This window comes from Chionomys nivalis, chromosome 2 (assembly GCF_950005125.1).
Source record: "Chionomys nivalis chromosome 2, mChiNiv1.1, whole genome shotgun sequence".
NCBI classification, from domain to species: domain Eukaryota; kingdom Metazoa; phylum Chordata; class Mammalia; order Rodentia; family Cricetidae; genus Chionomys; species Chionomys nivalis.
In genome coordinates, this window is record NC_080087.1 from 67,512,448 (window position 1) to 67,539,015 (window position 26,568).

The window sequence follows — 26,568 nt, forward strand, 5'->3', positions numbered from 1 at the left end:
AGACTACAGTAAAGTTATTTTCAACCACACAAACTAGACTACTGCAATTCTGCAACATCCAATCTCTGTACAAAGTTTGTTGAACAAGATCTAAGCATTGTCATTCCTCCTGAGAAGTACAAAGCCATAAAATAGAATGTCATTGGATCTTTAACTTAAAATAGGGAGTGTCTGAGACAGCTGTGTTGGTACACTGCTTTAATTCACTCATTAAGGGGACAGAGACAAGTAATTTTCATGTAAGACCAGTCTTGGTCTACATGGTGAGTTCTGAGCAAGATAGGGCAACAGAGTGATTGAATGAAATAAAGCAAAAGTCAAACAATACCAAGTCAATTTGTCCATGTACACATGGGAAGACTGCTTTTTACTGAACCAAAAGACAATTAGAGTCTATTTTTCTCACACACTGGGTGATCAGAATTATTTAAAAGATATTTTTCAAATTTGTCCTTATCTGTAATTTATTTTACAACTGTAAAATGTGTGGCTTGATATTTACTCACAACATCGACAATACTGCATTTTCCCACACTCTAAGGTGTAACATTAAGAAGGCATCATGAGTTCTTAAAGAAGACAATATCTGAATGCTGTATTTACATACTCTAATTCATACATCTCAGAAGGCAAATAAACAATTATTAATAATTTTTAGTAAATGTTAATGCTTTTAACTATTGGTGTAGGGCTTGGTAAAATATATTTCCTTTATTTTCAGATTCTCAGATTCTATCTAATCTACACTGGATTCTCCAGGGAATAATTTTTTTTCTTTTCTTTTCCCCTTCCTTCCCTCCTTCCCTCCCTCCCTTTTTCCCTCCCTCCCTCCTTCCTTCCCTCCTTCCCTCCCTCCCTCCCCTCTCTTTTTTTTTTTCTGTTTTCAAGATAGGCTTTCTCTGTTTAACAGCCCTAGCTGTCCTGGAACTTGCTCTGTAATCCAAGCTAGCCTCAAACTCAGATACGCCTGCATCTGTTTCCCAAATGCTTGGGATTAAAGGTATGCATAACCACCACCCAGCATCATGGGACTAATTTCTAAGCAGCCATTGGGATACTAGTCACAGGAACAAATTTCACTCTCTTGAATAGGTAATAGAATGGCAAAGTTAGAAATTATGGGTGAATTTAAATTCCAGGAGCTCTGTAATTGCCACAATAGCATGAGAACCCTGATTACAGATTATTCTTCTGTGACTATACTGGCAACCATAATATACATGAAAAGAATCCCAATAACTCCATTTCATATGGTCTAAACATTACAGACAAGGGCGGATATCCACAACAGAATTTGACAGTCTGCACAGCAGCAGAAAAACTAGTTAAACCCCTGGTTAGGTTTCCCATGCCTGTTTCCCAGTCCTTCACCTCCACTGGGCTTCAGGCTCCCCCACTGCACTCCTGACTGTAACTCTTTCAGAAGCCACACAAGGTGTCCTTCAGCTGAGGGGAGCTTTCCTGTCCCTACAAGATATGGAGATGACACCTGTGTTATTAGAGGTCCCTCTGGGAGTGCAGGGTTTTCTGGAACATCATGCCCTGGTTCAGGTAACATGGCTCCTATAGTCTAGATTTCACCATCCACTTGCACAAATGAGGTTGCTTCTGAAATTTTCATCACTCCTCAGATCAGGTGATTGTCCCAGCTTCACTGATACCTAATTTGCCCACTCTGTGCAGACTACCTTCTCCACAGCTCTGTAGCTGCCAGACCTGTTCTACCTAGCTTCCCAGGTGTTGCTCCTATCTTACACCAGAACTTTGTATTAATGAGTACAGAACAAAGAAAAAAAGATTGTATGAGGAGTACAAGGTCAGATATCTTCATTGTATACATTTATGAATTGACCCCTGGAAATCTTTGCTGAATTACATAGGAAAATAATCTAATGTCATCAAGCAGAGGCATCTTGATATAGGGAACACCCAACATTGGCATCCCAAGTGTCTGTTGAGTTGGTTGCATTCTACAGATTGCTAAAGCCAGACCAGAAGATTAAATTTTTACTGTATCCTGCATCAGATTACTCATCCCTAAAACATCAGTAATTAGTACAAATTATCACATCGTCTTTGGCCAACAAGAGCATGAATAAACTCAAGATTGTACTAAGACTGTGTTCATGTTTTACCAAACTCCAAAACTGAGAACACCAAACGTTCTTAAACAATACTTCCCTATTAGTTGAATATGAGTATCTGCTTGTAATAAAATCCATGAAAAACTTAGGCAATGGTATGGTTTTTGCTCATTGTAACATGTTACCTTGTCTAAAGTCTAAACTTTTTGAGCCTTGCTGTTTTCACCATCTTTTTCGGTACTTCAGAATGCTCTCCCAGCACACCCTTGGGGATGTCTGAGCAGTGTACGAGCATGTACATCTTTTCTTGCTTATGGGTCACTTTTTTTAAAGTTTTGTAGTCTCTTGATATTTGTATAGATGAATTCACACATAGAATTAAGCTGAATATATGTCGTTTTAAAGTACTTTCTTGGGTTTTATTTCATGTTGAATTTTCTGGTATGTCTGCAATATTGGCACTGTATAAAGAATTTAACAAATGGAATTTGATTCATTCATTGAGGCTCATGGAGTGGAATTTCAAGGTAAAACGGGATGTGATGATAGCACAATTGTGTTCAGTATTTACCCATGGACAGCAATGTACTGAGGGTTAGTTGAGACTGACTGACTTGTGGAGTCTATACATGAGTTAATGATCATGCATAAGCATAGCCCAGTTTGGATGATGTCCTTCAATAACACAGGCTTGCACTAATATTTTCATTTGTCCCATTGCAGACCACTCACTGTCCTTCGTGAATGCAAGGGAGAGTGGTCTTCTTTCTTGGGCTCCCTAATCCTCAACATTTTGTCTGTGTTGAACCCCTTTCTGTGGGACTATGTACTACCATAATAGTAAGCCTGGAGCAGTGAGGACAAACAATCTGCCCTACTTTAGTTGACCCAAATGCTTTCTCTCCAATATTTATTTTCTGATATACAAGTTTGGAGAAACAATTAAGAGTTACAGCACATGTTGTAGGAGAGACTTTTCCAGGGAAGATATAGCATTCATATGCACCCACTCAGCCAAAATGGGAACTGACAACAGAACCAAGTATGCTTGCCACTGAAATCCATCTAGTTGAACCAATGGTTTTAATGGTATTACTTACATAAATACAAGAATGGAATTGTTTACAAGAACAAAAGCGAATCGAAGACAATTGCCATCATGAAATACCAAACCAGCACAAAATACAGCTTATGAACACTGGACACCCAGAGAATACTACACACCTGTAGGCATTATCTATATGTATTGTATCTTACTGGCTCAATTATTCTATACAGCAAGACCGGTATAAGTTTCTTCAATGGAATTAAGCATAGTGATTCCTGACAGTTTCAGGGACATCTGGAAACTATTTTGAGTTTTTATTTACAATCTTAATCATCTTCCCTACAGTCTCCAGAAAACTGACAAACAACAGCACATTCTTCAGGCTTCTCCATTTTGTATTCATTATGAATTATTTGACAGTGAGAAAGTAAAACATTTTAATGAAAAATTTCCTACATTAGTCACATTTGCAGAATTTTTCTGAAATAAGTCTAGATTTTGTTTCCTAAGATTCGAACATTACTCAAAGGCTTTCACACATTTCTCATGTACATAATAATTCCCTAGGGTGGATGCTGTAGTGGTCCATAAAGACAGAGTTTGGATAAAGCATATGCCATATTACTTAGTATAGAAAGTTGTGTCTTCAGTTTGTATTTCTTGATGTTTTCTTAGACTTGAGAGACAGGTAAAGAGTTTGTTATATACATTGCATTTATAAGGTTTCTCTCCTGTATCAATTCTTTGATGAGTTCTAAGGTGGGCTTCCTGGATAAGGGATTGGCCAAATTCACTGCATTGGTAAGATTTCTTCCAGTATGAATTTTCTGGTGTTTTCTAAGAACTGAGCCACCAGCAAAACATTTGTCACATTCACTACATTTGTAAGGTTTCTCCCCTGTATGAAGCCTCTGATGTGTTCTAAGATGGTCTTTCTGGATAAAGCATTTGTCACAGTAACTACATTTGTATGGTTTCTCTCCTGTATGGATTTTCTGATGTGTTCTAAGATTGGCTTTCTGGATGAAGCATTTGTCACATTCACTGCATTTGTAAGGTTTCTCTCCTGTGTGGATTCTTTGATGTCTTCTAAGGTGGGCTTTTCGGATAAAACATTTGTTACATTCATTGCATTTGTAAGGTTTTTCTCCAGTATGACATTTCTGATGCTTCCTAAGATCTGAGCCAACGGTAAAGGATTTTCCACATTCGCTACATTTGTAAGGTTTTTCTCCTGTATGAATTCTCTGATGAGTTCTAAGATTGGCTTTCTGGATAAAGCATTTCTCACACTCACTACATTTGTAAGGCTTCTCTCCTGAATGAATTCTCTGGTGTCTTCTAAGGTTGGCTTTCCGGATAAAGCATTTGTCACAGTCACTGCATTTGTAAGGTTTCTCTCCAGTATGAATTTTCTGATGTGTTCGAAGATCTGAGCCAACAGTAAAGCATTTCTCACACTCAGCACATTTGTAAGGTTTCTCTCCTGTATGAATTCTCTGATGTTTTTTAAGCTTGGCTTTCTGTATAAAGCACTTGTCACATTCACTGCATTTGTATGGTTTCTCTCCAGTATGAATTTTCTGATGCATTCTAAGATCTGAGCCAACGGTAAAGGATTTCTCACATTCACTACATTTGTAAGGTTTCTCCCCTGTATGAGTTTTCTGATGTCTTCTAAGGTGGGCTTGCTGGATAAAGCATTTGTGACATTCACTGCATTTATAAGGTTTCTCTCCCGTGTGAATTCTTTGATGTATTCTAAGAGATGAGCCAACAGTAAAGGATTTCCCACATTCACTACATTTGTAAGTTTTTTCTCCTGTGTGAGTTTTTTGATGTGTTTTAAGCTGGGATTTCTGGATAAAGCATTTGTCACATTCACCACATATATAAGATTTCTCTCCTGTATGAATTCTTTGATGTCTTTGAAGACCCGAGGAGGTGGAAAGGGATTTGCCACATTCATTACATCTGTAAAGTTTCTTTCCACTGTGGGTTCTGCAATGGTATTCAAGGTGTGACAATGTACAGAAGGACTTACTACATTGTTTACATTCATAAGGCCTCTCTCCTCCAGGAATATTCTGATGTTCTCTAAGACCTAAGTAGCAGATGAAGGGTTTTCTACAATCATTACATTTGTAAGTCTCCTCTCCAGTATGATGTCCCAATGATTGATAAAAGCACTTACCACATTCTGTACATTTGTAGGATTTCTCTCCATAATGGATTTTGTAATGTACTTTGTGGTGTGACAAATAGAGAAAGGACTTACTACATTCTGTAAACTTGTAGTGTTTCTCTCCAGGATGAGGTCTCTGATGTCTACGGAGGCTCAAATAGGTCCTGAAACATTTCCCACATTTCCTGCATTGGTATGGTTTCTCTCCCCTATGGATTTGTTTCACCTTTAATTTATGTTTAGAGTTAAAAACTTCATGATACTCTGTATTTTTGTGTTCTTTCTTTCCAGTCTGGATTCGTTGATATTGGCTAATGATAGGGCACAAATTTAAACACTCCCCATAATCTTTATATTTATATTGTTCTTCTGCGGGGATCCCACTTTTATATCTTTTAGGGTTTGATGATTCATTAGAGGCATCACTGTGGTTACCACTTCTGTACTCCTTGCAGTTTTCTGTAGTATCACTTGTGTTATTAGGCACAACTTGGGAGGATTTATGAATCATTTCACCAAGCTTATAACATTTGTAAGAATTGTCTTGGGTATTCACATTTTGGTGGACAATATGCTTTGAACCTTGATCCAAGGCTTTCTCGTATTTACCACATACGCAATGGTTCTCTGGAAAATTAGTACAATTAGGGGTTAATAAGGATTGGAGCTCGATTAAACACATTCAATGAGTGATGCATCCTTCAGTTCTCTAAGACGAATGAATTAACAATTCTTAGGAACAGAACTCTCACCAGATACCTTTTGCATTTCAATATCATTAAATAAATACACAGAAGAACCTCCACCCTGATCACCACCAAACTACAAGGATCAATAATAGCCTTCTCATTGTTACCTAATCTGCATGCCTTGCAGACAGTTGAACAAAACAGTGATACGGCAATGATGTACTTTGAGAAAGGAGCTCTTCTACTGATCATATGGAGAATGCTTCCCTTTTTGGTTGCTGTTTATATTTTTGAAAGAGTCACACTGTGTGGCCTTCATCAGCTAGGAACTCATGTACGTAATCCAGGCTGACCTTGAACTCACAGACCCACTTGTTTCAGTCTCCCTAGCAATGGGATTAAAATCATGCAGTGCCAGGACTAGAGACCATATCTCAAAATAATTTTAAAAAAAGAACAAAACTAACCACATGCACAGCACCAATAGCTCTTTCTCTCTTCAAAAATCTCTCCATTATTTTAAAAATCAGAAATAGGTGAATAGCTTAATCCAAGAGTAAAATCAAAATATTCCAAATGAATACTCAATTATCTGTGAACACTGAACTTAGGGTTAAAAAATCATATGAGACTGTCGGAAAGATTATAGAGTATTGGTTATTTTTGCTGAGAAGACTAAAAAATATGAAGCTATGTTTACTATTATTAGAATTTTCCTAGTTTCTAGTATTCTCTAGATAAGCCAGAGAGTTTATACAACTACCAAGCAGGCAAATACAAAGGATGAGTGAAGAGTTCTACAAGTAATGCATGCTCACCTATAAAAACTAGATTGCTGTAATTCTCCCACATTACGTCCATGTAGAGAGCCCTTTGAGAAGAGTCTAAACATTCCCACTCCTCCTGGGAAAAGTCCACAGACACATTGTTGAATGTCAACAGACTCTGCAAAGGAAAATTACACATTTACCATGTGCTACTTGACAATATGCTTTCCTGGGTAAAAAGAGACCTAAGAAATTAGAGACACTTTCATGATATAAATGAGGCAGGGCATTATTCAAAGACAAAAGTTTTTAACCATGCTGTAGAGAAACCCTGTCTTGAAAAAAACCAAAACAAAAAACAAAACAAAACAAAACAAAAAACAAACAACAAAAAAACCAATGCAGATGAATTCTCATATGCATAATAAAAACTTCCCTTTATAAGTCAGAAATGGAAACCTGTCCATTGCAATCTCTGCAGAATTTCTACATATGAAAAACATAGCTTCAGGGGAAGGAACATAGAGGGTAGGATAGCCTTTTTCCTCCAAAAGAAGAGAGCAATGTAATTAAGAGGGACATTCATTTATGTTTGAAAATTTATGTCCTATGTATAGAGCCAAATCAATATGTCTAGAAAATTCTTCCTAATATATTTCACATGATATAATATAGAGGTGGAGAAAGATTGCTTAAACACTGTGTGAAAATTAAAACAAAAAACCGAGAAAATACTTATCTTTTGAGAACTTACCATTGAGCATTGTTATCAAAAGCATGATATGATCAGGACCTCTCCTGAGACAATTAGTTTTCAGATGTCAACACATCCATAGTTGTATCATCACTGTTTGATATCAAATATGAAAGAAAGTATCCACTAAACTGCAATCTGTATCTCCTCTCAGAAACATCAGTTTTACCGCAAAAGCAAGCCTCATATTTATTCTGTCATCTGTATTCTCTAGGGTGCTGAAATATTTACTACTAGAATTCAAGACTCGTGAGTCTCTTCTATTTCTACTTTTCCTAAAATTGCTCAGTGAGGGAAGCCAAAAGGTCCATGTGTTTCTAGGGCTACTTTCATAACATGGTTCTAGAAACCTTGTCATCCCTGAAATTCAACCTATGTGGCACATGAGACCTTCTTCCTCCTACTATATAAGGACAAAAGTCCACCTCAACTGGGCATCAATTCTTTGCTCATCATTTACAATGGAATCTCTTTTAGAGTTAGAAATCTTAAGTCCATGAAAAACAAATGTCCTCACAGTATTGTGGGAGGATACATTGAGGACAAGGCTGTGCTAGGTAGGTGACAAAATTTAAAGGTTTAATCTGAATTCTTGAAAAAGAAAAGGAAGAAAAAAATCAGAGAAAATAAACACTTTACCAGAGGCAGGGAATTTAAGGCTTACATGGATCCGATTAAAAAACAACTTTTGCTCTTGTCTCGTTTCTCTTGCCTCCTCTTATCTTTACTCCAATATGGCCTTTTACTCTTTTTGCTCTGCCCCTACCCCAATGAATCTCTTGCACTAACTGTTGTGTGTGGCGCATTTGCCATACATTGGCCCTGTTCTTGTGTGACGATGTACTGCCAGCCTGAGCCTACTGTATCTGTCCTCCTCTGAGTACTGGGGATGCCCGAGGCTCTCAAGATTTGGACTTCTCTCTGCAGCATCCTTGGGAACTGTCATATATCTCTTTACTTCCATTGGCATGTCCTTTGGAGACCCTGTGACCACTCCTTTCAAATCAAATCTGGGCTCAATGTACCTTAGACCAAGTGGTCAGGGAACTGAGAAAAAAAATCTATACTTTCTTTTTCTTTGTTTATGTATGGATCACTTGTCTGTGAGTGAATCTGATTGCAAATTTTAGAATCTGATTCTTCCTGCATTACTTTCCATGTGGACATGTATGCTTGTCTGGCTCCTGTAGCCAGCTACACTCATGTAGAGATCTCTCCTGCTTTCTCCCATTTGCCAGAAGCCTGGGAGATGCACAGCGTAAGCTCCAGCACACTGTATTCTCCACATGGCTCTGGTTTTGTGGCCTGCTGATCCATGGGTTCCCTTTCCTTCTGCCCCTTCCTGGTTTTCTCTCACTCTGAAGACAGACTGCAGATCCACTGTGCTATCTCTGTTTTCACCTGCAATCCTGCAGCTCATTTTCCCTCTCAACTTCCTCTTGGAACTTATAAGAACACATTTGCATAGTCTTCCATTTTGTGACCCACTCTCTCTTCCTCCACGAACTTAGATTTTATAATAATATCTTGGCCTCAGTACGAATCAATGGCCCAAATTGGCAAACTTGATTTCCAAATTCTCACAAATGATCAGCAAATGCTACGGCCATAGACAAAAGGTCTCCAAATATCTTATACTTAAACAGGCATGCTCTGCTATACTTCCAAAGTCCCTTACCTGCAAGGCTCTATCTTCTCACTCCTAAACATCATTTATCACTTTGCTCTCATGAAAATAATAATATCTGAAGATTATGCTGTAACCTTGGCCTCAGAATTTGTAAATTACTCATTGGGTATGGTTTAAAATGTATATAATTTGTAACAAAATTTGGCTTTAAACTTACAACAAAAGGCCTCTCCCACCAAAACAGTTACTGTAATGTTCTGTATCTTTAAGAGACAAGCCACGCCCACTCCCTTCCTGCTTGTAGCCTTATAGCCTTAGTTTCTCTCTTTTCTCTCCGTCTCCCTCTCCCTCTCAGAGAGGCAGCTCTCCTCCTCCTCTTCTCCCTCTTTCCCTTCTCCTCCATAACCCACCTAATAAATATCTAACCTCACTCTGAATGGTGTGCCTATCCGTTTGTCGTTTGTCACTGCAGGGGATAAGCCACCTTTGGAGACCTCCTGCTGATCTCATGCGCAGTCCTTGCCTAAGACTGGCTGCTCCCGGGACCCACTGTCTGCCACTGCAGGGATGCCGCAGCAAGCTGCTGGGGACTTGTAGCATGTGTTGCCCACGGCTGCATGTCCCCTGCGTGTCTCCCTGCCCGGGACCAACCACAGCTCAGGGACCTGCAGCCACCCCTGCCTGGGGCTGGGGGAACTCAGGGCCCACTACCACCATTTGGGAACCTGCAGCAATCTTTAATAATCATTACAGTTACATCATCACCTGTCACCAGGTGCCTTTCCACTGTCAGCTATGTGACATGTGCACCCTTTAAAAGTGCCCACCAGAGCATAGCTTGTTCTCCTGTCTCTTTTCTCTCTTGCCGCCACCTCTTGTCCCCACCCCAACAAGTCTTTCACATTTTCGCTTTCTCCCTCCCCTAATAAACCTCTTGCACAAACTCTGTTGCATGTTGTGTGTTTCCTCAATGGCCTACCTTGGCAAGTCCCACTAAAAGGTATTCACTTTGCTTTCTTTTTTTAAAAATTTATCCTTTCATTTTTATCTATATATCTTTAAAAATAAGTAAAATTTTGTTTGGGTTTGCCTATAGTTTTAAATTATGCATACCACCCTGACTGTTTTCGCAATAATAGCTTTCTTTTTAAACTTTAAAGAAACGGTCAAGTCTGTGATTATGTATGGTCCTCATAGGTTTTATCGGATGTCACTTTTCTGCCTTCTAATGCTCCATACTGCTGATCTCCTTAAAGGCATTGTTTGTGTCATCCCAGACTGCCCTGCTGTTGCTGTCTCTCTCTACACAGCTTAATGGCTGCGGGCTTGGCTCAGGGAACCTCTCTCCCTCATTCCCAGGCTTTGTTGAGATCCTGATCTTCAGGACACAGGCTCTGTCTTTCTGAAGGGTTGGATGTGGCAGCCTGGAGATAGGAGCTCTTAATGGGGTGAAACCTGACTTTGGAGAAACAGATGTAAAAAGGAAGCAGTCAGACACATCTGCAGTTCTGGTTAATTCCAATCTCCTCCCTGAGGGTGGTTTTTCTATCTTTCCAGTGTCTCCAATGGAGAGCACGGAGGAAGCCCTGAGTGTGATAAGTCCTGAGTGGGTGTGTGCTGTAGACATGTGAGTTGGCATGTCAAGGACCAATGTCTCAGCCCAGGGGGAGTGTCAAAGCTCATAGGAATGGCAAAGCCTTCCTTGGATCTCAGTATGAATGTGGACAGTTTGTACAGAAAATGCCCACCATAGCTTTCTCTCCATAATGCACGGCTTTCCCCCTGGGATATTTACTACTTGAAGACGTCCCTTAGAGAAACAGCTCCTCCTGAGATGAGGTATACTTGCCTCCTTATCCAGCTGCTTGTAATAGACACACTGAGCTTCCAGGGCTGCTGTGGCTTGTCCATTAGAGGGCCCACACCATCCAAAAACTAAAAACAATTTTCAAAGAAATGTGGACATGACACTGACCTGTGGTGCATTTCCAGGAGAACCATCCATTTTTTCGGTTGCTCTTCTCAGTCTTAGGAACAAAGACTGGCACTCTTCTTGACAATTCACATCAAGGTGTCAAAAGTAACAAGCTAAAATGAATACAATCCTGTTACAAATAGTGCTAAACAACATAAGGGAACCCCAAAGTGAAAAAGACCAGAGGTTTTATCAACATTCTTACAGACAGGAAAGCATGGAAGGATATATTTAGAGTGATGAAATAAAATAGCTGGATCTTATCACTGCACCTAGAAATGTTGGCTCTTAAAATTCATGGAGAAGGAAGTTCATTTGAAGAAAAGTTACAAAATATCACAGGTCATGCACTCAAACAACACTAAAGATCATAATTGGAGGTAACCTATATATATATATATATATATATATATATATATATATATATATCAGAGAAATTGTCCATTACATCACAGGTAATAAAGACATTTGACACAAAGAATTGAATAGAGAAGAACTGGGTGTAAGATATGAAACCCAACTCAAAAAAAAAAAAAAAAAAACCCAGCAAACCATTATTTCTAACTGGAGGAAAGAAAAATATACCAGTAATTTTAGCAACCAGAATATTATAAAAAAAATCATATCAGAAATAAAAACCCTGTACTATGAAAATCTCAACAGAAATGGGACTGTCAAGATTTTGTGATGAAGTCCTATAGAAAGCTGAGCAGAATTTTAGATGATTAAATAATTCTGCTGCTAAAACAGTAACTCAGAATCAATCCCTTACTTTCTCATCAATTATTTATCATTCTTTCCTTCCAGCTAGAAATATATGTCAACAAGGTAATGGTATTACAGAAATTCATTCATGCATAAGTTTATGCAACAATCTGTAACTCCTTATTTACAAGAAATTATAGACATAATGATGGAAATGACCCGTGTTACAGAACTCACTAATAAAGAGCCTATAGAAATCATTGTGTCGCTGGGTGGTGGTGGCACACGCCTTTAATCCCAGCACCTAGCCTATAATCAATCCAATCCCACATCCCTAAAGGGTAGCATAAAAACACGGTCAATATAGTCAGAGCAATATGTCTTTACTAGAACACAGCTATCCTACATCAACAGGCCCTGAATATCCCAACATAGTAGAAGCACAAGAAGAAAGATCTTAAAGCCGTCTGTATGAAGATGATGGAGGTCCTTAAGTGGACATGATTAAATCCCTTAAAGAAATCCAGGAAAATACAAACAGTGTAAGGAAATAATTAGAGCTCTTCAAGACTTGAAAATGGAAACAGAATCAAACAAAATACAGACTGAGGAAATTCTAAAAATAAAAAACAAACTAGGAATTCAAAAAGGACTACAGAGGAAAGCTTCATGAAAAGAACATAAGGGCTAGAGAATTTACATCGGTCAAAATGTTAAATCTAAAAAACCCCGGAAAGGAAATCTGCAACACGATGAAAAGATGAAACCTATGAAAAACGGGGAGAGAAAGAGAAGAAATGCAGCTTTTATGTTTTCAATATAATCATAGAACATAAGGTTCCTATCCTAAAGAAGGAAATGCTTACAAAAGAACAAGCATACAGAATAACAAATACATTGGGCCATAAAAGAAAGACCCTGTGTCACATAAAACCCAAAACATTAAGCATACAGATCAACAAAAGACTATTGAAAGCTGCAGGAGAAAAAGACCAAATAACATCTAACGGCAGACCTACTAGAATTACACCAGACTTCTCAATGGAAACTCTAAAACCCAGAAGGTCATGGACAGATGTATTGCAAACCCTAAGAGACCAGAGTTGTCACTCCAGACTACTTTACCCAGCAAAAATTTCAATCAATATCAAAGGAAAAGATAATATCTTCTACCGTAAAGACAAATTTAAACAACATCTATAAACAACAGATAAAACCAGCCCTACAGAAGATACCAGAATGAAAACGTCAACCTAAGGAGGGAAACCATACCCATAAAAATACAGGGAATAAACTCAGACCAGCCAAAGCAAAGGAAGGGAAACACACACATACACATACACACACAGTCACACATACACACACAGCTCACCACTACCACCATCAACAAATTAACAAAAATAAAAAACCAGTGATCATTGATATCTCTCAATTCCATAATAAAAAGACAGACTAAGAGAATGGATTCAAAAATAGCACCCATCCCTCTTCTGCATTCAAGAAACACACCATAATATCAAGCATAGTCACTACATTAGGGTAAAGGGTCAGAAAAAAGTATTCCAATCAAATAGACCTAATAAAACAAGCTGATATAGCCATTTCAAGAGGTACCAAAACAGATTTCAAACCAAAATTAATGAAAAAGGGAAACACACTACAAACTCTCAAAAGGAAAAATTCACCAAGATGACATTTCAGTTCTTGATATCTATGTATCCAACCACAAGGGCACCCAAGTTTGTAAAATAAGTACTTTTACAGCTTAAACCATGTACTGACCCTCAAACAATAATAGTGGAAGACTTAAATATCCACTCTCACCAATGGACAGGTCATCCAGACAAAAACCAAAGAGAGATGCTGGACCTAAAGACATAATAAACCAAATGGTCCTAACAAATATTTACAGAACATTTCATCCAAACACAAAACAATATACCTTCTTCTCTGAAACTCATGGAACTTTCTACAAAATTTGACCACATTTTCCAACACAAAGCAGGTCTCAACAAATCCAAGAAAACTGAACTAATTCCTACATGCCATCAGACGACCACTGGATATCAACAACAGAAGCAACAGTATCAAAATAAGAAATGAAAAAGGGACGATGTAACAACAGACACCCAGGGAAGACAGATGTAGTGAGGAGCGGCAGGCTGCGACCCGCCACCCAGCTCCTGTATGGCTAGCTTTATCCGGAATAATTACACGAAAACTCTATTTTTTTGAACACTGTCTTGATGTGGAAGTGTCATATCAATCTGTTGATTTCATTGGTTAAGTAATAAAGAAACTGCTTGGCCCTCATAGGTTAAAACATAGGTGGGTGGAGTAAACAGAACAGAATGCTGGGAGGAAGAGGAAGTGAGCTCAGACTCGACAGCTCTGCTCTCTGGAGCAGACACCATGCTCCCCTCTCCCCGGCAGATGCGATGAAGCTCTGACCCAGGATGGACGTAGGCGAGAATCTTCCTGGTAAGCGCACCTCAAGGTGCTACACACACGAATAGAAATGGGCCAGGCAGTGCTTAAAAGAATACCGCTTGTGTGTCGTTATTTTGGGGCATAAGCTAGCCAGGCAGCCATGAGCCGGGCTGTGGGAAGAGGCCCGCAGCCCCACTATAGATGGCACCCAGACATGGGGCACTGAATCTACAGAAAGCCTGAGAAAGCTTGGGAAAGAATAGAGTAAAGCATGTTTTCTTGGTAGCAACAGTTTCTCGGGTCTGCTCTGCTTGCTAGAGGCAAGCAAGTACTCTCATCTAAGAGAGGCTTCCTGACTCAGCTTCAGCTGTGAAACCTTGCAGCTCATTTAAGAGGTCCTGCCACAAAACACTTAAAATGGTGTTGATGAAAAGCTGAAGGCATGCTTTTCGGTTTTCAGCCGTAGCAGGAAAAGAGTTGTGCTGTTTTAAAATGCTGGCTTTGTGGGCCATCCTGCCAGGGCAAACTCTGACTCTTTGAGGCAGGAGGTCAGCTACAGAGAGAGCATTTGAGTGTTGTAGCTTGTTTGCTGGCAAGGACCTAGAAACGCCACAGAATTGTGGTGATAAACATGGCTACAGCCAGTACCTCTGCCATGAGGCTGGAAAGCTAAGGAATGGGCTGAATCCAGCCGTCAAAGCCACGGCTTTCATCCTACTGATATTGCTTGGTAAATTAAAGACTCATGTGGTCAGAAAAAGAGAGATATACAGTAAAGAGAGATTCAAAGACAAAGAAAACTTTAAATGATTTACAGTGTGTTTAAAAATATATACAGGCTGAAAATTAAAGTTCTTAAAAGTAAAATAAGGAAGAAAGAGAGTAGTTGGGTGTGGTAGTACACACCTTTAATCCCAACACTTGGGAGGCAGAGGGAGATTTACCTCTGTGACTTCAAGGTGTGGTAGCACACACATTTAATCCCAATGCCTGGAAGGCAGAGACAGAAGGATCTCTGAGAGTTCAAGGACAGTCTGGTCTACAGAGTTATTCCAGGACAAATATATACAGAGAATATAAAACAAAAGTAAAAATAAACAAAATAGAGTTAAAATAAAGCTGCACAAAGATGGAAAATACACAGAGAATCTTGATACTGTATGCTATTATGCTCTCTTTGAATTGTTTGAATGCTGAGGAAGGAGCAACAGATGCTAAAAGATATTTGTTTATAAATGTTGCTGAACTAATCCAAGATAGATATTTTCAAAATACCTTGACTTCAGAATTTGGATCTAAGGATATGATACTCTGGAAAAGAGTTTCTTCTTTTGTTTTCACAGAGGATGAGACACTGTGGATTGCTTCTTCGATCCCAATATGGTATGATAGATCACGCCCTCCTGAAGGGTTGCTGTGAACACCCTTAAAAAATTGCGTCGCTCAACTGCCAACTGAGATGAACCTAGCAGACAGGTTATCCCATAAAAGACCCGAATAACAGCGCCCCCATTCAGCAGGAAGCAGTTTGGAGAGAAAAAACTGCGCCCATGTTCCCATATATTGTTTATAAATGTTCTTTTACATTTAAAGGGGGAGATGATATAGATATGAATAATTTGCATTGATATGAATCTTGGTTTACTGACATTAATTTAAGGTCAATTTTATTATATGTATATGTATTTCTGATATTGATTAACGTATTGTGATTGTGTAGTTCACTTAAAAATGTAATGTATATAGGTTGTAAATGGATAATTATCAATAATAGTCAAGTTTGTAGTCATGTTAGTTAGATTTTCAAGATGTGCATGCATATATTTCAGATAGGCATTCATCATATCTTTCAAAGGCTAGAGAATATGGTATTTTAAATGTTTTAATAACTTAGGGTTTTTCATGACAATGAGACACGTCTGCTCCTGGCAGCACCAATCTACTTCAAGAGGAAGATGGGCATCGAAGAGGCTCCTTATGAAGTTTGTTAGACATTTGGGTAAGAAACTGCTCTTGCCTGGACTGTTGCATAAACTGGACACAAAGAACCCGCAGAGAGAGGACTACTGAAATTGCCTAAAGGTGAGATGATCTTTCGGGGTTCCTGATTTATGAAAGAGTCTGCGAGACATTCTGCAGGACACAGCAGATAGTGACTGAACTACCTTTGAAATTTCCTGCTTCATGGAAAAGTCTCTGGATACTATGGGCCTGTAGGCCGAAGATGGATGCCCCAATGGTACAGAGAAACTTTGGGTGACTGTCCAGGCAGCGAGATGTCTCTGTCATTTCTAGAGTTTTGAAAATTGCTTACTTTTTGTTTGCTTAGGTAATACTGTATTCTTCTGGAGTCTTTGATGGAGTTGAAGAATAGATAGTTATAGTTTTCCATTGTTATGATAAAAGATAAAATAGTATGTTTTGTTATATGTAATTTTGCTATGTTAAAGTTAAAGCCTTCCTTTTTTTGTTTAAACAGAAAAAGGGGAAGTGATGTGGGAGTGCCATATCAATCTGTTGATTTCATTGGTTAAGTAATAAAGAAACTGCTTGGCCCTCATAGGTTAAAACATAGGTGGGTGGAGTAAACAGAACAGAATGCTGGGAGGAAGAGGAAGTGAGCTCAGACTCGACAGCTCTGCTCTCTGGAGCAGACACCATGCTCCCCTCTCCCCGGCAGATGCGATGAAGCTCCGACCCAGGATGGACGTAGGCTAGAATCTTCCTGGTAAGCGCATCTCAAGGTGCTACACACATGAATAGAAATGGGCCAGGCAGTGCTTAAAAGAATACCGCTTGTGTGTCGTTATTTTGGGGCATAAGCTAGCCCAGGCAGCCATGAGCCGGGCTGTGGGAAGAGGCCCACAGCCCCCACTACACTGTCTGGCCCATTAGTTTTAGCCTCTTATTGGCTAGCTCTTACATTTTGATCTAACCCATTTTTAATATTCTGTGTAGCACCATAAGCTGGCTTACCAGGAAAGATCTTAACCTGCGTCTGTCTGGAGTGAGAGAATCATGGCGACTTACTAACTTGGCTTCTTTTTCCCAGTATTCTGTTCTGTTTACTCCACCCACCTAAGGGTTGGCCTATCAAATGGGCCTAGACAGTTTCTTTATTAATTAACCAATAAAAACAACAAATTAGAAAAAAATTACTCCCACATCAGACAGAGATCATAACAGCATACTTTAAAAACCTGCACTCCATCAAATTAGAAAATATAAAAGAAATGAAGTTTCTTGACTCATACCAAGATCAGACTAGCAAGCTAAACAGACCAATCCCCCATAGTGAAATAAAAGTAACTATTAAAATTCTCAGAAAAAAAGGCCCAAGACTAGATGGTTATAGAGCATAATTCTAACAAAACTTCAAAAAAAAAAAGTCGATGCCAATACTCCATAAATTATTCCATAAAAATTAAACAAAGAGAAATTTTCCAATAACAGATGAATTTCCAATTTACCTTATGAACATGTACTCAAAAATACTCAATAAATATTTGCACAAACCCAGGAACACATTAAAAAGATCAACTACCATGATCATGTTAACTTCATTCTAGAGATGTAGGGATGGTTCATTATATGAAAATCAATAAATGTAATTTGCCATATAAACATGCTGAAAAAAAAGCACATGACCATTTCATTAGATGCAGAAAATGCCGGTTACAAAATTCAACACCCCTTCATGATACAAGTCCTCTAGAGATTAAAGATACAAGGGACATATCTAAACATAACAAAGACAGATTATAACAAACCTTTGGCCAACATCTACCAACAAAGTTTCAAGAGAAACTTGATGCAATTCCACTAAAATCAGAAACAAGGCAAGGTTGTTCACTCTTTCTGTATCTACTCAGTATAGTACTTAAAGTTTTAGCCAGAGCAATAAGACAACTGCAGGAGATCAGGAGGATAAAAACTGAAAGGGAAGAAATAAAGTATCTTTATTTGCAGATGATAGGATAGTATACATAAGTCAACATAAAAATTCCACCAGGAAATGTCTACAGCTGATGCACGCCTTCAACAAAGTAGCTGGATACAAGATTAACTCACAAAAATAAGTAACTCTTCTATATATAAGTAACAAAGGGACTGATAGGGAAATCAGGGAAACAACTTTTACAATAGCCTCAAATAATACAAAATATCTTGGGTTAACTCTAATCGAACAAGTGAAAGAATTACTATAAAACCTTTGAATCTTTAAAGAAAGAAATTGAAGGACATATAAAAATATGGAAAGATCTCCCATGCTAATACATTATTAGGATTAACATTGTAAAAATGGCCATCTGCCCTAATGTAATCTCCAGATTCAATGGAACCCACATTAAAATTCTAGCAAAATTCTTCAGAGACACTGAAAGGAAAATTCTTAGCTTCATATGGAAAAATGAAACACCTAGAATAGCTAAAACAATCCTGAACAATAAATGATCTGCTGTGCCTCACCATTCCCAATTTCAATTATACTACAGAGCCATAGTTATAAGAACTGCATGGTATTAGCATAAAAACAGACATATTGATTAATGGAATGGGATTGAACACCCAGAGATAAATCCACACACCTATGGACACTTAATTTTTGATAAAGCTGCCAGAAATATACACTGGAAAAAAAAAGAAAACATTTTCAACAAATGGTGCTGGTCAAATTAGATACCCACATGTAAATGAATGCAAATAGATCAATATTTATCACATATATAAAATTCAAGTCTAAATGGATCAAAGACATAAAATTAGACACACTGAACCTGATATAAGAAAAAGCAAGGGAATGCAAATATAAACTACATGTTTCTCAAATTTCCTTGGAAGTCAGATGAGGTTAAGCCAGAAATGCAATAAATAAAAACTAGATTATTTGAAAGTTATCACCTAAAAATATTTTTGGTACAGCCTGAGAATCTGTGACATCAGGTTGTCTACAAAAGTTAGTAAAAAGTAGAACTTTCCAGCAAGTTCTTCTTCCATGAAACTATTATGCTTTGATATTGTACATTTTTGCTTTATTTACATTATCTGCTAAATATATATTTTCAAACTTACATGGCAAAAATCAAGTGTTTTCTCTGTCATGGGTTTCTGTAATATTTCTCAGGTACTTCTGAATAACCTGCTGTCTAATAGAAGAGTCTTCTTAAGCTCAAACCTAAAAGTGTTCTAAATTTTAAGGATGTCAAATCTTAAACAAAGCCTTAGTTTTAAATTTTTAAAGGTTAGTGACCACAGACAACTGTTAATGTAAACTAGTTTGTTTATTTTTTAGTTTTATACTGGCCCTTGGTCTGATAAATGATCAGATTCTGGCAAGGGAGGTAAACAAGGCTCATGAGAGTCTACCCTCTACTATCAGCATCATTTAACACAGAATAAAGATATTATTTTATACAGCACTTGTAGGAGGGAGTTGCTTGTTCGTCCCGGCCTCCTAGCTAGTTTAGTCTTGAAAAAACCACACAGAAACTGTATTAATTAAATCACTGCTTGAACCATTAGCTCTAGCTTCTTATTGGCTAACTCCTACATCTTAGTTTAACCCATCTCCATTAATCTGTGTATCACCATGAGGTCATGACCTCCCAGCAAAGTTTCAGCACATCTACCTCTGGCCACAGATCCATGGCATCTCCTAGACTCTACCCTTCTTCCTCCCAGCATTCAGTCCAGTTCTCCCCGCCTACCTAAGTTCTGCCTTATCAACAGGCCAAGGCAGTTTCTTTATTCATTAATGGTAATCACAGCACACAGAAGGGACTCCCACATCAAGCACTCCAAGCTTCTAGTTCATAATTAGTAACAAATGGACACCAGCTTGACATCTGAAACTACAGTTGTTTGTGTCTGTGACTTTCTCTGGTGTCAAATATAGAGATCAGCGCTAGAGTACATAATGACTCTCCCTAACTAGTCAGCTACAGAGCACATCCCCAGGCCTGGCATGGGGCCCTGGTGACTCCAGGAAAATACCACTGTAACTCATCTGGAACCTGACTTAGTAAAACAGCTCTTTACAGCCTATGCTACATTTAGCTTATTTAACTTTAAATTTAAAACAAAATTATTTTCACTTTAAAGGATAATTTTTTTTCTGCTGCCCAAAAATATTTTGCTATAAAAGAGACATGGGCCACAGTACATGTTAAATGAAAAGTTCTAGCAACTAATCTACAGAAAAGACCATTTGTTCTAACATTGAGGAGAGGTTATGCTTATGTCCTTCCTGAAAATGAACGAAGTCCCTGATGACTCCAGACCTACTACATCTCACCAGGACATCCAGAGGAGAAACCCCAAGAGGGAAATTAAACTGATAACTTGAGAGATATCAGGATTCTTCAAGGTGAGACTTTGGGGAAATAACAAGGATACTATAAAACTGACCCCAAAGTGATACTGCTATGTATCTGTATTACATGTTAATGATCACCTTGCCAATGCAGAATCCAAGTGTCTTTCGGCTGGGGGGGGGGGGTTAAGTCACACTTGCGATAGGAGAAAGTATGACACTGTTTTGCTACACTAAGGATTGTTCATGAAGGTTTATGTGCGCTAGGACGTATTATACCCATTTTGCTCAGTAAGTCTTTGCAATTGATCAACAGAATTAAGAGAGCTTTTCCTTGAAAATTGTGATGATTTCTTACATCTATTGAATCCTGAAAACTACTAATATTACAGCAAAAATATTAGCAGAAATTAGTCTAGAGATGGATGAATTGAGAATCACAGTTTTATGATATAGAGCTACTATAGACTATTTGTTGCTCAAGTATAATCTTGGTTGTCAACAACTACCTGGCATGCTTTGCTTTAATGTGTCAGATTGTTTTCATACTATTGATGGTCAATTTAATGATTTATAAAATGAGATGGACAAAATCTCTCAAATGACTTTTAAATGGCCTTCATGGTTAAGATGGCTTTCCCCTTTCCTTGGTCATGTGTTAGCTATTTTTATAATTCTCTTATGCTTACCCATATCAATGAGACCAAATATAAGGGAATTCACACCCTTGGCCTCTATTACAGTCAGTGTTTTTCTTTAAAAAAAAAAATTAGAAGGGAGGAGATATTGGAAGCAAAACAGTCCTTGTGCCAAATTCCTACGAAAAACAGGAAAGTTAATCACACAGGGTTGTCTCCTCAAAGAAGGAAATGAATCCCTGTTTCACACCTAGAAGGCTGGGAGTGGATGCTATTAATGACCTGATGTCCTTTGCTACCTATAGAGCTAGACCTCACCTAAATACCCAGAATGTTCATCCCAGACTTCCCTTCCTAGAAATGTTTCTTAGCCATGTTTCTTGGTCAAAAGAACCCATCCATACAGTAGACGTCACTTGTATTTTATGGGCTTCTGAGCTCTATGCTAACGAGATGATCTGGGTGACACGATACACCAGATCCTTTCTTAGGTCCTCAAATTAATATATGTAACCCATCTCTAGAATCCACCTTTTGGGAAGAAGTGACATGTACTTTGAGTTGAGTTTTTGATATAATTATGCATCTTTGTGCACCGGGTATTGAATTACAGTAAGAAACATTTTCCTAAACTATACTATGTTTAAATAGGCTTACAGTAAATCACTTGGTAGCAGAGTCTCCAGATGTTTGAATCAGCACTGACTAAGTCAGGCTGAACCAAGTTTTCCTGCTTACTTCCCAGTTTGTTTCACTGACAGCTGTGATGTGTGCAGGAAATCCCACACTCCAGTGCTCAGGCAGTTCTTAATAACTCAAGATGACACAATATTTACTGTGTCAACTGAAATCCTTCAGTCTTTGGATACTACAATTTCTTCTGTAGAAATCAACTTTATAGTTCCATATAAAACTAGGATTGTGTGATATGTTTCTAGATTCCTGGTTTATTTAACTATGTTATCTTATGCTAATCCTGTGTCACAATGTAAACCTTAATTCTGCATGTCTAGATAATGGTTTTTGAGTTATTATAATTATGGCATACACAAACACACATTTATTATGTTTATATTATATTAATGTCATCTCCTGCAATTGTCTTGATAGTTAATGAGCATTTCCATGATTTCTTATGAAAGAATTTTAGGATAAGTATGGAGAGCAGATGCCACTTATCATTAACTTAATTCCTAACCGATAATACCTGGTCATGGGGCAGATGCACTCTATGTTTCTTCCCCATGATTTCAGAGGAATTGCTTTAATGTTTTACATAATCTGTTCAAATTTCATAAATGATCAAATGCAAGCAACAGTCAAGACAATGTTCAAAGTTCAAAATAAATAAAATAACTCAAGTAGATCTCTAACCACCAACTGTAGGTATTTATAAATTCTTTGAGGAATGTAAAAGACACTCAATGAGCTAAGCAAGAAGAATGAGGTTAGGTAATTCACAGTATCGAAAGAGAGTTAAGGCAATGCAAAGACAACGAACTTCAGCTCAGAGGGCTACAATGTGAGGAAATAGAGAAATTCTCAACTTTCATGAAGGAAAGAGACATTTCTCAACTGTTGATGAAATTACTTTGGCCAACAAAAAGCAGGAAGCAGTCTGGAGAGAACTGTGCCCAAATTCATACTGTTTATAAATGTTTCTTTACATTTAAAGGTGGATATGATATAGAGATGAGTACTTTGTATTGTTATGGATCTTGGTTTAATGCTATAAATTTAAAGTCAATTTTGTTATATGTATATTTCTGCTCTTCTTGATTATGATACTGTGTTTGTGCAGGTCATTTAAATATGTAATGTATAATTAAGAAACAAAGTTAATAGGTATTCATTTATAACAGTCAAGCTCGTAGTTATGTTAGTTTGGTTTTCTAGATGTAAAGAGATATATTTCAGTGATACCGTATGGAGCGTTGAGGAAAGTCATGTACAAATAAATCAGAATTAAAGGAGAAAAGGATGAGTTCCTAGAAACAAGTTAGACATAGAGATACAGTTTCTGAACAGCACAACAAATTAACAAGACACAAGAGCAATAAGCAACAAACAGGATTGAATGCAATTAAAATCTTGTATGGAAATGATAATAAATAAATTATGAAGTACAGTCTACAGAATGGAGAAACTTGTTAGCAAACTTTTCATAGTATAACACATAAACACACAGATTTTTATCAAGAATTAAAAAACACAAAGTAAATAAATAATACTACAATCAATAAGCAAAAAGAAAGGAGCACGTTCAAAGTAATTTTAACAGCCAAAATGCACATAATGCATGCTCCACACTTTTAGTCGTCAAACTTTTACTTCAAATATAAGGATACAAAATGTTATGAGTGAAGGAAGTTTTTAAATAGATATGCTGTGATGAGGGTTGGTTATAATTGTGGTAGGTAAAATAAAAAGCCATATTTACTATAAAAAAATTTAACAAATGATCAAATGGTCCATTTGCGAGAAAGCTATGTGATCAATATGAATACATTTCACAAAGGTTTCCAAATACACGAAGCCATCAATGACAGAACTGTAGGAAGCAAATAACCTCCTTGCAATGCAGGGAGGTTTCAACATCCTTCATTCATGCTGGAAATCTGACAGGACGTTAGTGAGAAAGATAATTTCAAACCTAGTAAAGATCAATCTTTATAAAGTGTCTTCTTCAATAACTTGCACTGCTGACATTAATAGTATATAGAAACAGAAGAATACATAAAAGACACGGGAACACTGACTCACTAGTAGCATGTTCACATTCAAACATGGGAAGAAATGTAAAAGAATGCATGTATTCTGGAAAGATTCTAAGTAATTTAGGCACTTTTCATATGAAGAGAGAAATTATGAGAAACCACAAAGACTTCAAAAACTATAAGGTAAGGATCAAATCCAGAGATGACTTTGAAATATAAAAATTATAGGAATGCAATCTGTTCAGAGTTGACATGAAGACAGACGACAGGAATCAACAGAAAGACAGCGCGGTAAGAGTTTAATACTCTGAAGAAATATTAAACAAATCTTCACAGAGTCCTGTTGGCATTATTTTAAGGAATGAAGAAAATAACTCTAAGACACAGAATCTGAAGGAATTAGAAAATGCTTCAAAAAATGAGAACAGGAATAAACCAAGAGGCATTAATGGTTCTAACTAAACATTATATTCAAATTACAGTAATGAAAACATTTACAATTGGTATGAAGGCATGATCACCAATGTGAATGAAAGAGGGACAGCATCACTCATATGCAATATCAAATAAAATTTTATCTGCTATTGAATCTTTCAAAGAGTCTTCGAATACCTACAATAGAATAATCCCAAGGTTATCCTCAGTGGAATTATCTAGAATCAGATTGAATGAAATAGAATGCGGCACAACCAACTTCCAGTTCTTTTTCTACTGTAACTCGAGTCCTTCCCCGTTCCTTCTCCTCCTCCTCCTCAGTGACTCCTGCATACCTGGATCCTTTGCCACTGTCTCCTCTCTCTACACCATCCAGGGCTCGTTGTTCTAATTGAAAGGTGAGCAGGACTGGTTGAGCAGTGGAAGACCTGCATAAGGGAAAGCGATTCTTCAAAAAGAACCTGGAACTTTCCATGGAACAAACATGAAAGATGCTGACACCCTGCAAAAGGAGAGAGAATACCAGGTAAAATGTCTTTCTCTGAGGGTTTCACTTTACTCTCTGAGATGCGAGACTCATTCACACACAGCTCCCATACATGCAGAGTAGTGTTCCCAGGAACCCTGAGCAGGAGAAAGGAGACTGCAAAAAAACAATTTTCACCCACAGAAACCAGACTCTTGTGTTTCTTCAAAAGGAGATCTCTGTATAGAGCCTTGTGAGCAGGGTCTAGGCATTTCCACTCCTCCTGCAAGAAAGAAGTCCGCAGTTACAGCGCAGAATGTCAACAAACTGTGAAATAAAAAACAACTATTTAGTCACACTTGCATGGACAGAGTGCTTTTCTTGAACCATGGGGCCATTTTTCTGATCTAAGTGAGTGAGCATAAATATTCAAAAAATGCTTTCTACTTTTGTTTTCACCTGTATTGAGTTTTCTAACTATAAAATAGTGTGGGCTGATATTAACTCACAACATCCATAGAGGGCTTGCTTATAACATTAATATCTAATCACATGAAGATACATTTGTGGATGCAGCATGTACATCATAGAGTGCATACCCTTCAGACGTTAAATTAGTAGCAGTTAAAGTTTGTCTCGTAAAAGTTAATGTTCACAATCATTATTGCAGAACTTGATAAAGTATTGTTATGAGTAGCCCACCAGAGATTAGCACTCAAACAGTTTGTAGCCAACCCAAAATAGACTCAATTTATTCCAGTCATCTGAGACCATACCCAAGTGTTCAGGGTCCTAGGCGAGGCTCCAAGTATCCAGAACATGGGATTTTTAAGGGCAGAGACCTAGGTGTAGGTGTCTTGCTTGGCAGTTACAGGGAAACTTCTGCAGTATCCACAGTTTGAAGCAAGCAGTTTCTAACAGGAGCTAGGATAGGACGTTACCCTCCCTAAGGAGGGTTCCTGCACACACAGGCAGCTAGGGTGAAAGGTGCGATGGTGGCGCACGCCTTTAATCCCAGCACTTGGGAGGCAGAGGCAGGTGGATCTCTGTGAGTTCGAAACCAGCCTGGTCTACAAGAGCTAGTTCCAGGACAGGCTCCAAAGCCACAGAGAAACCCTGTCTCGAAAAACCAAAAAGATGTAAAAACAAGATGGAAGAACCTCTGCTCTGTCTTAATCCTGCCACAGTGTATTTTCTGATTCAATCAAACCTGCACTGGTTCCTCATGTGACTAAAATCTACAAAGCTCTATGGGTGCCTAGTCCTAGGGAATGCATGCATGAATTTAAATTTCAAGAGCTTTGTAACTGCTACAATAATAGCAACTGTAACTGCTACCCTGTTTGGTAGGCAGCATATAATGCAAACGCTCTACCAGGTTATGTTATGAAAATATTCTGACAACAATAAGATAAATCAAAAAATCAGGATGAGTCCTAGTTCATAGGATCCCAAACTTCCAGACAATGGTAAGATTTCCACGACAGAAGTGTGAGAGTGGCGTCCGTAAGAGCAGCCTCAGCGAGCACAACCCTGCTCGGTTCTCGCAGTTCCCAGCCCCGCAGCTCCTCTGACCTGGGAGGTTCCAGCGCCGCCGGGCTGCGGTTCCCGCCACTCCGCTGCTGACAGGTGACTTTCCCAGGACACCCCACGTGGCACCTGTGGCTACGGAGAATTTTCAGGCTCGCCTACAGAAGCCAGTGTCCTCCGCCCCGGAATCGGGAGCACGGAA

The 26,568-nt window shown here is 38.2% G+C and overlaps 1 protein-coding gene across 1 annotated transcript; it reads right to left on the reverse strand.

Annotated features, from left to right (window-relative positions):
- Window positions 1–885: 885 nt before the first annotated feature.
- LOC130869896 (zinc finger protein 420-like) lies at window positions 886–26,543 on the reverse strand. The gene is made up of 6 exons (XM_057762380.1): window positions 26,412–26,543; window positions 25,039–25,119; window positions 24,706–24,872; window positions 11,133–11,245; window positions 6,825–6,951; window positions 886–5,944 (listed from the first exon to the last, which is right to left on the reverse strand). The coding sequence occupies exons 4-6, from the start codon at window positions 11,160–11,162 to the stop codon at window positions 3,804–3,806; spliced, it is 2,298 nt and encodes a 765-aa protein (XP_057618363.1). The 5' UTR covers window positions 11,163–11,245; window positions 24,706–24,872; window positions 25,039–25,119; window positions 26,412–26,543; the 3' UTR covers window positions 886–3,803.
- Window positions 26,544–26,568: the final 25 nt, after the last annotated feature.

Excerpts from the sequence above, each read along its gene's own strand:
- LOC130869896 (XM_057762380.1), bottom strand. The coding sequence starts at position 11,162 with ATGGATGGTTCTCCTGGAAATGCACCACAG. Across the intron at positions 6,952-11,132 it reads CTCCTGGAAATGCACCACAG|AGTCTGTTGACATTCAACAA; the intron begins GTCAGTGTCATG and ends TTTCCTTTGCAG. Across the intron at positions 5,945-6,824 it reads CAGCAATCTAGTTTTTATAG|AGAACCATTGCGTATGTGGT; the intron begins GTGAGCATGCAT and ends CTAATTTTCCAG.